Below are 13756 nucleotides of genomic sequence, written 5' to 3' on the forward strand. Positions count from 1 at the left end.
ATGTTTTGTGACCATTTCCGCTCCGGGCAGCAAAAGAGTACTCGCAGAATATGTCAGGGCTGAATTGGACATTTGACGAAGGGAACCATTGTGGGACGCCTCGCTCGTTGTGCGGATGTTACGCCTTCATGCTTTCACGGTTTGTTTCAGATGGTGACTCTAGACAGTTTTGACTCTTCAATTATCCACAGATTCGCTCTCACATAAAATATTTCGTCCCCTATTATTTCATCAGATGCATCTCTTTCACGAAAAAGAAAGTTTCGTCGATTTTTGCACTTGTCACGAGCAAATCAGCTCGACATGCTCAATTTTTTTACCATAGAAGCGGTAAATCGCGTATTTGACTCGCATGTACGCATCATATTGTATTTGTTATCCGGAATAGAATCGTGACGTTTCAATATTAGATCTGCAATAACTTTCATTAATTTGATAATGCCTCTTTTGCATTAGTTTAGACGAACTGCAATAGTTAGTAATTACTGGGATTTTCATTATTCTTTCGTGTCGCAAAGACAATTAAATTTCATCGTTATCGCGGTACAAGCCGCAGTGCACGTTTATTAGCGGTAAGTTGAAGGCAATATTGCAAAACAGATTGTTAGGGATGCGCCCCGTCGCGCACGAACGAGACTTAATGGTTCCGCAGATAAGATAACATAGTTGCGCGCGACAGATTGTGATGCTGCAGCACGGTTGAGTAACAGATTGTCCTCGGGGGATCGAGTTTAAGATGGAATGACATTTTTTTCGTAGATGCGATTCGGTGCCACTTTTTAATTGGAAATTTAATACGACATGAAAAATTCAATCTACGATTCCGATTGTTCAAATAATGGGTTCAATTCTTAAATATTTTTTATGATTTTTGCAGAGTTTTGTTTTCAATAATTCGTTTTGTGTGCTGTGTTTCTTTCAGCATTTTATTGTAAGAGATTTCGGTTTTCTAGCAGATACAAACTAGTGTAAAATATTAAACTGTCATCTGTGCATAAAAATTTTTTTTTTTCGCCAAAAAGGAATGCTACAAAGGGTTGCTTCTTTTTCTTATTGTTCTGCAGCAATAAATGCCGAGCGAAAACGTTAGATAATCACTGTCAAACGGAACTCTCAAAAAACCAAATAACAGAAGTTTGCTAATAACTACCTGACGGTTTCTGACTATATTTGCCTGACTTTTAGGGTTTTATGATCTGATGCAATATAACGCTTATATATGTATATATATATATTTTTTTATTTTTCTTGGAAAAACTCCAATTCTCTTTTATCACGACACTACCCGTTTTCAGCAATTTTTTTATTTATTTTTTATGCCTCCACCTCAGAACTTCGCGTTTTATTGTTATGGAGATAGACTAGTGCAATAATTTTTGAACGCTTTTTTTTATCACATCACCGAAGAAACGTGAGACTTCACGATCTTGTAATTATACGTTATAAAAGCAACATTTACATTAATATTTAATAAAATTATTACTTAATTTGTGATACTTTGGTACATTTGAATATGATGCCAGATAATATTATTGTCAAAAAGTGTAGCAAATAAAATTCAGAATTTTGCACATTTCGGCAGATTAGTGACTTTTCCGACAAGATTTAGAACATTTTTTAAGACAATAAGAATTAAAATACGATTACATAATTTTTAAAAATTTTTGTTAATTGAAATGGCAGATATTTTTAGATTTTACTATCTTTGAATATGTTTAGATGTGCATCTAAATGAATAAAGGTTGTATCGGGGGATATCCGTGCATATCGGAAGGCGAATGGCGAAAACATTATTGTGCGGCTTCATTTGATCGCACTTTAATAGGTCGTTAAAAACGGTACCGTTTATACCGGATTTATGTATTCCATAGAAGTATGCGGCCGCAATAAGCGGAAACGATTTCCAACACGATCGGCTCTATCACTCATAAAGCTAACTGTGCCTACCGCATTCAATTCATTCTTGTATATTTAATGTTTCTGTCCTTTTAGTAGGGTTCTCTGCAGGGATTCTTTTCCTGGTCTTCTTTATGCAATTTTTGTGTCCGCTCGAGTATGCTTGAGGCATGTTAGCCGCATTTAGCTATGGATACAAGTAATATTGAAAGAAAACAAATGTGCTACGCTAAATATATCTTCCTCGTACGAGAAACTGTCATACAAATTTGTGAAGAATTCGTAATGATATTCAGCGAACAATCCGGAAGTAAAAAGCTGAAGTTTTTACGATTTGAATAAGATATATTGAAAATTTTGAAGTATTCTATTTGTATTATATTTGTATCGCTACTGAAGTGCAGTGAATGTCTGTTGACCGAAATTTGTCAAATAAATTACAACGAAAAAGATGGGGATGTAAAGGGTGATTTCATACAACAAATATTATAATCCTATATAACAATATTTATTTATTACTTTTTTCATATCTCTTTTATTTTGTTGCTTGTATAATAATTTTTACTATTTACATATCAATTTCTCAATTAAATTGAAGAGTCACTTTGAATCGGTAGCGAAATGCAGTAGTAGTCTTTAGTGCCGCCGGCATTAGTATTAACCAAGGTGTACCACGAGGAGGTTGCACGGTCGGACTTACGCCTCATGTTTTTGAATTAATGAGTGTACGTGGGTGCGTGTGTACGTGTGTGCGTGTGCGTGTTTATGTGTGTTGTGCTGTGCTGTGTTGTGTTGTGTTGTGTTGTGTTGTGCTGTGTTGTGCTGTGTTGTGTTGTGTTGTGTTGTGTTGTGTTGTGTTGTGCTGTGCTGTGTTGTGTTGTGTTGTGTTGTGTTGTGCTGTGCTGTGCTGTGTTGTGTTGTGCTGTGTTGTGTTGTGCTGTGCTGTGTTGTGTTGTGTTGTGTTGTGTTGTGTTGTGTCTAATGTGTGTGTAATGTACAGTTTGTAGTGTGTATGTTTTTTCCAACTTGACAAAAAATCATATTTTACCTTAAAAGCATAGCTAATCAAAAAGCACTTTAATGAGAAAGCTTCAAGTTCTTAAAAGATTTTAAGCAAAATTGAAAAAAAACTTTTCTTCAACTCCATGCATATTCTCAAAGTTGAAATGTGTTTTCTTCAGAAACTTCACAAAATCAACTTTGAAATGGCACCTTTTAGGGTAAAAATATCGTCGACTGAAGCTCGACGAAGTTTTGAAGCGGAGTTTTTAAGCTTCAAAATTTTTGCAAATTGCTCTACGTCCACTTTTCGCAAAGCTACGTAAATATCAGATAACTAAGAAAATCCGAGCGGTTTTGCCAATAATAAACCTCACGAAAAACCATACAAATTTTGTTAATTATCTGATATTTTCACGATATCTTTTTATTCGATTTAAAGTGACACTTTGATGTTTAATTTATTGAAAAATCTATGTAATTTTATATACAAGTAATACAAGTTTACAGTAATAGACAAATTCGCGAATCACGAATAACGATTTTGTTTATATATTTATAAATATATATAACATAATGTTTCTCGCTTCAAGAAATGCAAGACACTTGTCTTGAAACGGTTTTCTACGTTACCAAAAACGACGGGGATATTTCGAATAGTTATATTAAATGGAACATTCTATAGGTATTTATTAATTTTTCAATTTTTATTGTACAGCTACTCTATATGATAACATATTTATATAAATATACGTGCATTTTTAAATATATGTTTATAAAATAAACGTATATTTATACAAATAAATGTATATTTATATAAATAATAAATTTATATAGAATATAATACAAATATATAGTATATAATCCATATAGTTCAAAATCGTTATTTCTCATTCGCGTATGCATTCGTCCAAATACACGCCGTTCTATGAGAGAATATGATTTTGTACTACAGACTTTATAATAAATTAAGGAAAGGAAGAAGTCACATGATATCCAGTAGTGTACACACATCAATATGTGTGGCATTTCTTTAATTCGGCAAGTCGATTTACATTGACAAAAAATGCATTCTCCACTGATATCGTTCGATACTACTTTATTGCACGAGTCGGCAATGTTTAAAAAATAGAGATCACATTTTAACTAAATTTTTCGCGAGATTTTTATGAAAGACTGTGAAAATCCATTAAATTCTCTCATAAAACAGAATATAATAAGCGTAACAAGAACTAATAACGTTTTCGGTTTTTGTATAATTACCGAAATGTAAATGATTTGTGTTCATTATACATACATGCCAACATGACGCACCATAATCACGCCGCTAATGTATTTACTGGTTTATTTCGCACATGCTTCCTCTTTTGGTATGTCATTCTTGTACGGTTGAAACAGTCTCGGCTGACTGATTTTGGTCGTCGATGAAGCCGGCATCGTTGACGTCGACACCGAGGTGGTCGGCACGTTGTACACGCTCGCTCTACTTTCGAGGGAGCTCGGTATCGGCATTACAAGCGCGCTCGTACGCAGCGCCGGATTTACCTGCTGACTATCTGTAAACAGATATTTAATACCGCGATAAGAAACATTTTAAAAAAATGAAAGAAACGTAGCGAAACAATCGTAAGATAAAAATAACATTATATTATTATTACGTCATCACTAGTCTCTATCTTGGTAAATCCCGCACATCAATACCGTTCACTTGCTGCTGCTCTCCCTCGTTGACTCTGTTCTGCTGCTGCAGGACAGAGCTGACGAGGTGGTGCGGATGCGGATGCAGAATATTCGACGGCTGATTATTGGAGCCGTCGCTGGACGAGTCCGAATTCACCGGGCTCACATCCGGCGGCGATATGTGCGCGTTATACGTCGTGGTGGGAGGTAGACTACTGACGGGGGGGAAGGCGGCGCCGGTGACGGGTGGCACGCCCAGACCGAAGCGCAAGGGTGCGAAGGACGACGGGTGATGCTGCAGCAGATGCGCCGGATAAGCGGTGCCCGTGGTGCGCAGATGCGGTCGATGCAGCATGTTCACCAGCTCGTTCGGAGGAGAATACGACACGTATCGCGAATTCGCGTAGTACGCGGCGTTCGGGTACGGCGGTGCCAGATGCACCGTCGCCGGCATGCACGTCGGGGCCGTCGGCGTGCCGTGATAATTCAAGGATGGGAATGGCGACAGCGGAGCGGAGCCCGCCAATAACGCGGCCAATGTCGACTCCGTGTACATGACAAAAGGCCACGACGACATCTGATGCCTCTTAAGCTTCATGCGTCTGTTTTGGAACCACACCTGTCACAAAGAGAAATCATAATTCTTTACAAAAATTTCAATTCATGTTGAAAATTACATTTTCGTGAGGTATATTGATTTATGGGAAGTCGGGTGTTGAGAGACGTCGAGTTGTTGAATGACGATAAATATCCCGCACAAGAATTCACATACATTGTGTACTTCAAATACTCACCTAGAAATATGTATTTTTAACATTTTTGTGCGCCTTAGATAATCGATGAAAATTTCTCGCAATACTGGTAGAAAAATAGGTGACTTTATTTTTTTTTAAATTTATTTTGATAGCTTTTCACTTGCTCTATTTTTATTCTATCCGAAATATCATGTAAAAGTAAAATAAAAATTTGTCATTTTATATGTACCTCATTTATATGCATATATGGTTTTTTAAGTGAGTATTCAAATACACATATATGAATGACAATAGGAAATTCTCAGAGGCAGCGAACGATTATATCGGTAATTCGTGCGAGACGTTTGCCGTCGTTTAACACCTCGACGGTTCTCTCCTCCCTTGCTCACACCGCTTTATGACTACCGATGTGAGCTGGCGCGAGACGAGAAATTAAGAGATCCATTAAAGTCTAAGGTGAGCCGCAAGGCGGTCGCTAATTGAGCTGTTTAACACTTTCGTTTGGCCAAACCGGACCGGTCCTCCCTCGAGCCCGAGATCAGTGCCGTGACTAAACTCACGTTAATACAGCCCCCTTCGCACGTGTATATTATGTAAGAATTTCTTGAACCCGCCGCGTTCTCGAGAAATAACGTCGAGAAGTTACGGCACTGCCGAGAACACACGCGAAAGAAGGATCAAAGGCTATCGGATAAATCTAAGAATCACGGTGCTGATTCGCTCTCGAGGCTATAATCGCCGATCAAACATGTCCGCAGCTGGCCGCGGCAAGAAACAACCGGCAGCTCTCGGCCCGCGAACAAAAAGGTCTCTAATTGCCACTATTAAACGCGCGGTGTTAGGGACTATCTTTCAACAGACGCACCAGTCCCGTGAGAAATCATATCAGAATATATACCGTTCATTAATTTCAATACACTCGAAAAATTCTCATACTTAATTAACGAATAATAAAATTCTATGCATGAGGCAAAATAATCTATCAGCAAAATTTAGAAAAATTTCTTATTTTATTAGGTAAAAATTTAAAACGTTTTTTTTTTAAAGTAAAGGAAGTATTTTATATTTATCAATAACTATCAATTGGTCGAAGGAATCTCAATGATTTCTCGAAGCATCGATCAAACATTCGAACTAAAGTGCTAATGGGTAGTCTTATTGCGTCGATCACAGATGAAGTCATGTTTGTCGATATTTATTCATAACTGTTCATTCATTCCTCACCAACTTAGCATAGATCACAGTCTGTCTTAAAAAAGAAATCAGGATTGTTCATTAAATTTTGTATCATTTTTATTTGGTCATTTGACTCTAGTTTTAAAGATTAAACTATCGTCTATCATCGTTAGCAATTTCAAACATTAATTCTTTATCAATTTTGATATTCTTCTAATAGACATTTTTAAATTTTCAAGTATTTAAAGAAAATTGTTTAATTTAGAAATTCTCTCTCTTTGTTTATTTACTATATTTTGTAGTAAATTAACATTTTTAACAATTCCGGTTTATACTCTTCTTAGGTTATTATAATCTGAATTTTGCGAAATCAAATAATTTTTCTTTGATTAATTTCTTTTATTTTCTATTAGAATATTAAAGTAAAATTTTTGTATAATGTTTATATTTAGAAATATATAAGAGACATAATATACATCGAATAGCTACGAAATATTCATATCGACAGCATACGAAAGAAAAATTTTAAATAAAAAGTTTTTATCTTTTCTAAATAGAGGAATTATGCGTATCTTTGATTTTTTTTAAATTATATTTTTATGAGACAGTATAAAATTCAGATACTTCGACAAAGCTTTTAAAAAGTTTAAGAGCTGTAAATTCTGATTATGTACAGATATCATTTACTAAATCATATAAATGATATTTAGAAAAATGTGTCAACAATTAAAAAAACAGTACGGAAAAACTATCTATCTACTTTTCAAAATCTATCTACTTTTCAAAATCTATCTACTTTCAAAATTTATCTACTTTTCAAAATCTTCCTACCTTTATAGTAGATTCTGGAAGATTGAGCTGCTTGGCCAATTCTACCCTCTTCGGTCGACTCACATAATTTTCTTTCTGAAATTCAATCTCTAATCGAGCCAATTGTTCCTTCGTAAAGGCAGTTCTATATCTTCTGACGTTAGAGTCTGGAGGAGGAATTGAGTGCGGTTGTTGCGATTGTGATTGTTGCTGTTGTTGATGCTCTGATTGATGTTGATGCTGATGCTGATTCGCAATCAATGGACTTTGACGCGAAGTCGGCGGATTCTGCTGCGAAGTCGTCGGATTTTGCGACATCGATGTAGGCTGATGCAAAGTCGGCGATTCTATATAAATCAATAAACATTCCAATCTATGTTACGCTAGCGTGCGAAATTATCACAAGGAATGAATTGTCTCGCAAAAATCGAATTTCGAAAAGTTGATAACCCGACAATAAAAAAAGAATACATAGAGCCGTAATAAAAAATTCGTATATAGCTTTAAACATTCACTGAATAAAATAAGATATTAAATCCTTAAAAAAAGATAGCAAATTTAATGGTTAAAATTTTGCCCATCGTATTGCGTAAAAAAGTTCCGTATAATACATTTGACACATTACATCTTCCGCGTTTCCTACAGCTATTACAAGATAAACGTAAATTCGATCTCTGTTTTTCACTAAACCGTCTGAATTTACGTCGGAAATACACGTCGCGAATGTGTTGCGAAACTCACCGTTCTCGGCAGATGATGATCGTGGCATATTAGATAGCGGGCTGCGTGGTGGGCTCGACCCACCAAAATATCTAGCGTGTAACACATGCGGAGGCACCAAATCCACGACTATCATCTCCTCTTCTTGACTGTCATCTCTTCTCTCATCGTCATAAGGATAAGCCATTGCAACGCTATTGTACAATAGTGAGGTGTATTTTTTAATACGTCGCTTCTACACTGAAAGAAAAATATGTGATATTTGGAATTATAATTGCACGGGACTAGAATTATTATCAAAATACTTATTTTTATAGAAATTATCATTATAATGTTAGCAATAATAACATTAGACGTGTAATACTGTCAATCAATTATATAGTTAGAATATGGTTGGCCACTAGATAATAGTTATTGCAATCATTCTTTTTTCTCAGTGTAGCGATGCATCTCGAAAATATTCGAACATACATTTTTGGTAATAATTAAACTATATATGTTAAATTGAAGTCTTCAGAATATAGGATTACGTAGGAAAATATTTATGAAAACGAAATACAAGGCCACAAGTACACACATAATAGAATGTAATATACGTAATACATTCAAATTGGAATGCGAATCGGAATATACATATGTCAAGCTTTAATATGCGTACAACTATATCGAGCTTTCTACGTTCACATAAAGAATATGTGAAATTTGTTGAATTTTATATAATGCATATATTATAATAAGTACGCATATATGTATTATAATCATATATTATAAGTAGATACAATTATATGTGTGTGACCAGCGTATTTCGAAATATAGAAATAAAATTAAATTGCATAAGCCGTTAAAGCTTATTTAAAGCTATATACAGATTTTGAAACTTGAATATAAAAAAAGCAATAATTTTTACATAAAGCAAATTATTATTAAAAAACATGAAACAAAATCAGAGTTAAAAGATTATTATTAAAAAAATAATTGAGAATTTATGCAGCACAGCTTCGAAATATCATTGATGGTCCGATTAAGCAATTGCATAGAACATGCAATTTTATAGAAACGTTAATATTATAATATTGTTAATATTATAATATTTATCTCTTGTTATATTTTTACAATATTAACTTTAATCTAATATTGTATTAATAGTGAAACATGTGAATATCCGAGTATTTTCTGCACACAGAACAAAACAACACGAATACATAAATTATTATTATGTTTTCAATAACATTCTCAGTTTCTTTAATTTTAAAAATCTTACACAAAATTTTGCACGTCGCTTCACATTTGTATCTTATAACGAAAGAAATCAAGAAACTGGTATAAACAGAAATCTTAGAATATTTGTCGTATATTTGCAAAAATATAAAGCAAATGAAATTTTTTTAATATGAAAAATACATAAACAAAAATGCAATTAAAAAGAATTTTTTCTCATGTTTTGTTCTAATTTTTATTTTTCATATTTTAAAATGGAAAATCGTAAGAATCGACAAATCTTGGAAATAGAATACGTATCTTTGCCAATTTTCTTATGTATTCTTAAGATGCAAAATTTCTATGTTTTATGCATTACAAATAAACAATCATAAATTATTTAAAGAATTGAAAATAATACACACGTGCTGCTTTAGCGTCCAGAATTGCACTCTACCATATTCACTTTGCTAAATTTTTCACTTTGTGTTCTCTCTGAGAAATTTATATCTGATACTGAAACTTATCGCACTTATCGTAAAGACACAATTTTTTCTATTTCCTTACACAATTAATCAAAGAGGTGTATGCGAACTCTTGAGAGGTAGAAATAGGGAGAGCAATTTTTTGCAACTTTTTAAAATCTTTTCCTTCTTTTTCCGAGTGCACTACTTAGAAGCTTTTTATTACACCGTTCGTAGTTTGAAGCAGAGTACAGTCTGACTTGACTCACTAAGTACTGCGGCCAGGTTGTATAATGTGTCCACCAGACCGGTACCTTTCCACTACTACCTTGCTCACTACTACCATCTCCCTACTACCCTCTCCATTTCCTCCCCTCCCCACTAGACTACTCCTCGTTTCCTTCCTGTCAGCGCTACCTTTGCGAGCTTGAAGGCTGTTTTACACTATTTCGGCGCACAACACATGCGTATCATTGGCAATATCAAACTCCAATTGATTTTTAACAACGTTCCAAAGAAGATTTCAATTTTTGTTAAAATTTATTCTGCATTTTTTCAATCTCAAAACTAAAAAAATTATCTGATAAATGATAAAATATCAGTTAAAACTGTATTTTTTTAGTTTATTTTACGTACGCACTCTGATCTTTATGCATAAAAATATGTGCAAGAGGCAAGAATATTAGTGTATCATATAGAAATCCGTGCTAATGACAATATTCATATTATAACAGTGTGAAACACTCATAAGGTTTTCTGTCCGCGTAGTAGGCGCGTCGTGGACAACGCTGATATGTACCACTTCTATTGTCCGTTTTCCACCTCCATCGGCATCAGAACCGTTTTCTGATTGGCGAAAGTTTGGCTAGTTCATATCCCTTCCAGTGAGGGGTGGAGCCACACACCGATGCATGCACACACTGATACCTTGGTGTTGCACATATATAACAGAGCAGAAACGGATTTACCTGTTTGGCGAACCCTAAGTGGAACATTTTCTATTCTACGACATAGGAAAATTTTTCGCAATCATATGTAATAAATATTAGTTGCTTTTAACAAATTTGGTTATTTATTAAACAATAATATGATAATGAATTGCACAATTTTGGATGACTAATTTGTTAAATTATTAATATTATATGAGATTGCAATATATCTATAAATGTTTCTTCTTTATTTTTAATGCTGTAAAATTATTTATCGTGTAATATAATTAAGTGGCAATATTAATTTTTCAAATATTGTTTTTAGCAAATTTTAATATAATAAATTTTTACGGCATTTCGAAAAATTTTATTTCTAAATTTTCGAGAAGCTTATATTTGGTTAGGGAAGAAAAGGTACTGAATTATGGATAAACGACCCATAATTTGAACCAACTATTCAACTTAATTCTTCTAAAAAGAAGCAAATAAACTATTTTGTACAAAGACTAATGAATTTCACCGTTGCCTGCTCTTTTTTTAAGCGTGACACCTTGAACAATATCGTATCTCCTTACAGCTACATACTTTCTATAGTTGCATACAGTCAGTACATTACAGCTTTTTACCGTAATATCGATGACCTTTTTTACAGTTATTCTGTAAAAAGGCCTACTATCATAAAGTATGATGCATTTAAGGACATCTTTTTTCAGCAGAGAAAATTTTTCCTCCAATGAAAAATATTAGCTGACTTTTATAATAAAAGAAAACGATTCTTTCGTCGCTTGTCTCGTACAAGCGCAATTTTAACACAATAAAAATACATTTCATCGGGCAAAATCTTAAAAAAATTATATTATCAATTTTTATTGTGCTTATATTTACACTATATTTTTTCTATATTTACTTGTGTTAATTTTTTATACTTTCGTACATCGTAAAACGATTCGTAAAATTCTTGCAGTTTTAAAAAGAAAGTTTTACACAAGTTCTTGCCGCATTTATTTGATCAGTGCGATACTGATGCGTATCAATATTGACAGATTTGGTCAATTTCGTCTTCCGTCCTCTCCCTCCGCTCTCGCACTAGGAATATTCTACGCTCCCTTCCCCTCTTTAGTTACGTCAGTGTATGCGATTGTGCGCGTAGACGAGCGGGGGTGACGGGGATGAGAGGTAATTGGCGAGAACAGCCCGGCCAGATGTGGTCGCGATCATGCCGCTGATTAAACGGTTTGATTAAGCGACTAATTTACTTGCATGCGCGATGTAACGTTACTTTATGCGAAAGCTATAGTCGATCTATCGATAGACGCGTGCAATCCACAAATCGCTACACAGGGATATTCATTAGTGCAGTAATATGGCTCACTATGTGAAGAGGTTATTCGACATTTTGTACCTATAATCGTGAGAACGTTTCCTTTTATAACTCCATAGAAGGAAAAAGAATACAATATAAACGAGCCCCGTATAAACTGTTTTTTTCACTCAAGGTTAATCATCAAATTTATGGCACTAAAAATAGGCAATAAAATTGAGCCTTCAGCAAATTATTTGTATTGCTGTCAAATTATTGCTGCTATTGATATTATTGATATATAAGCATGATTACTAGTAAAACTCATAAAATTTACGAAGGTCACTTAGGTCAGTTGAATTAAAATCACGAAGGTCAGTTGAATTAAAAAGACCCATTAAAAAGACCCATTTAAAAGACCCTTTATTGTGCAAAGTAACAATACAGCAGTAATATTTTTATAGCACTCTTTTGTTTAATTGTTTTGTATTACTACATGGATAATAATTCAATATCCATGTCAAATCAAGATGAAGACCACACAAAGACCAAAGAAAGTATATTCTTGACTTAAATAGTGAACAATAGTGAATAACAAAACTGTTTTCACACTTCAATTTTACCATTTATTTTTGCTCGTCGCATTTTCTTCTAGAAAATTTGAGATAAAAATAAAAATTAACTATTTTATTGTGTAAAATACATGGAATTGTAAAATGTGTGGAATTGATACGGCATTTAGTTATAAATGTTTACAAAAAATAAAACGACAAGAGCATTTAATCGGCCTCGTCGGCAATCCATTTGCGAATCATTTGTTGTCAATTGCTCTCACGAGCTCGCGAATTTACGTTCCTAGTCGAGAGAGAGAGCGGATGCAGCCGCAATACAGGATACCTCGTGGCGACGTGCGATTAATTTGACAAGCGCGACGTGGCGTGCGATTAAGCCAATTATCGGCGAATATCTGGAAATTAGCGTATCGCGCGCGCGCAGTGGAAAGGGTTTATAGGACGAACAAAACAGCGGGTTTATAGACACTTTGATGGCACCGGCTGCAATGGGGGAGCTGTGTAAATAGCGAATGGTCGTCAGCAGTTATATAGGACCTTTTAACGATAAATTCTCAAATTAGAGGCATTATTGGCGTTCACGGCATTGGAACCGTAACATGACTCTTTGGCGCCCTGTGAAACCGACTGTTTCACTTTCAGCTCGATTATTCATATTATTGCCACAAGTTTTTGTCATCAGAATCAATAATAACATCAAAATAATATTTGAACGATAATCAAATTAAACATTCTTTGAGAAGGAAAAAGAGGAGAAGAGGGGAAGGCAGAGCGACGAATGTTTCTCGCGATCTGAAGCCTGTAGCTTATCGAAGGGTCGATAAAAAAAAATTAGTAAATATGGTCGTCATGTGGATATACTTAAAAGTAATCTCGTTGAGAGAAGACGCCTTGTTGTCTCCTTATCTTCGTCTTTTACGACTCGCAGCCACTCGAGAGGCTTGAGCCCGTCGCTCGCACGGTTTCACGGGTCCGCGCGAGGATCATTCCGTCACCGGAGTGTAAATTTTGTGTGTGAATCCTATAAAGACGTGTTGCTGTACCCATGATGGCTGCGTCGACATTTTTAGGACAGTCTTAGCATGCTTGCCACCGTGTGTATTGTCCAATCCGTCGCACTTATCGCACTGATGTTCAGCGACAAGATGAAAGGCTTGCCGTCTCTATTACCATTTTTTGTTCCGAGCGATGGGATCGAGTCAGTTCGAATACGTAAAAATAATAATTCCAGTAAAGTATTTGAGTGTCATTTTAATAA

At 34.8% G+C, this 13756-nt stretch overlaps 1 protein-coding gene and 1 long non-coding RNA gene across 5 annotated transcripts in view; one reads left to right on the forward strand and one right to left on the reverse strand.

Annotated features, from left to right (window-relative positions):
* LOC136998519 (uncharacterized) overlaps positions 1-13756 on the forward strand; it is a 64695-nt gene that overhangs the window by 24817 nt on the left and 26122 nt on the right. The window lies entirely within an intron of this gene.
* On the reverse strand, positions 2383-10071 carry eve (even skipped). 4 transcript variants are annotated; one of them, XM_012362872.2, is made up of 6 exons: positions 9659-10069; positions 8058-8276; positions 7338-7663; positions 4597-5194; positions 4193-4451; positions 2383-2874 (listed from the first exon to the last, which is right to left on the reverse strand). In XM_012362872.2, exons 2-5 carry the CDS (start codon positions 8221-8223, stop codon positions 4240-4242), a joined length of 1302 nt encoding a protein of 433 aa, XP_012218295.2. In that variant the 5' UTR covers positions 8224-8276; positions 9659-10069; the 3' UTR covers positions 2383-2874; positions 4193-4239. The 4 variants fall into 4 exon arrangements, with proteins under 4 accessions (XP_012218295.2, XP_012218296.2, XP_012218294.2 ...); XM_012362873.2 differs by having other exon boundaries at positions 2383-4451; positions 9801-10069; XM_012362871.2 differs by having other exon boundaries at positions 2383-4451; positions 9659-10068.

The sequence above is a fragment of the Linepithema humile genome, chromosome 3, assembly GCF_040581485.1.
Source record: "Linepithema humile isolate Giens D197 chromosome 3, Lhum_UNIL_v1.0, whole genome shotgun sequence".
Taxonomy (NCBI): Eukaryota; Metazoa; Arthropoda; class Insecta; order Hymenoptera; family Formicidae; genus Linepithema; species Linepithema humile.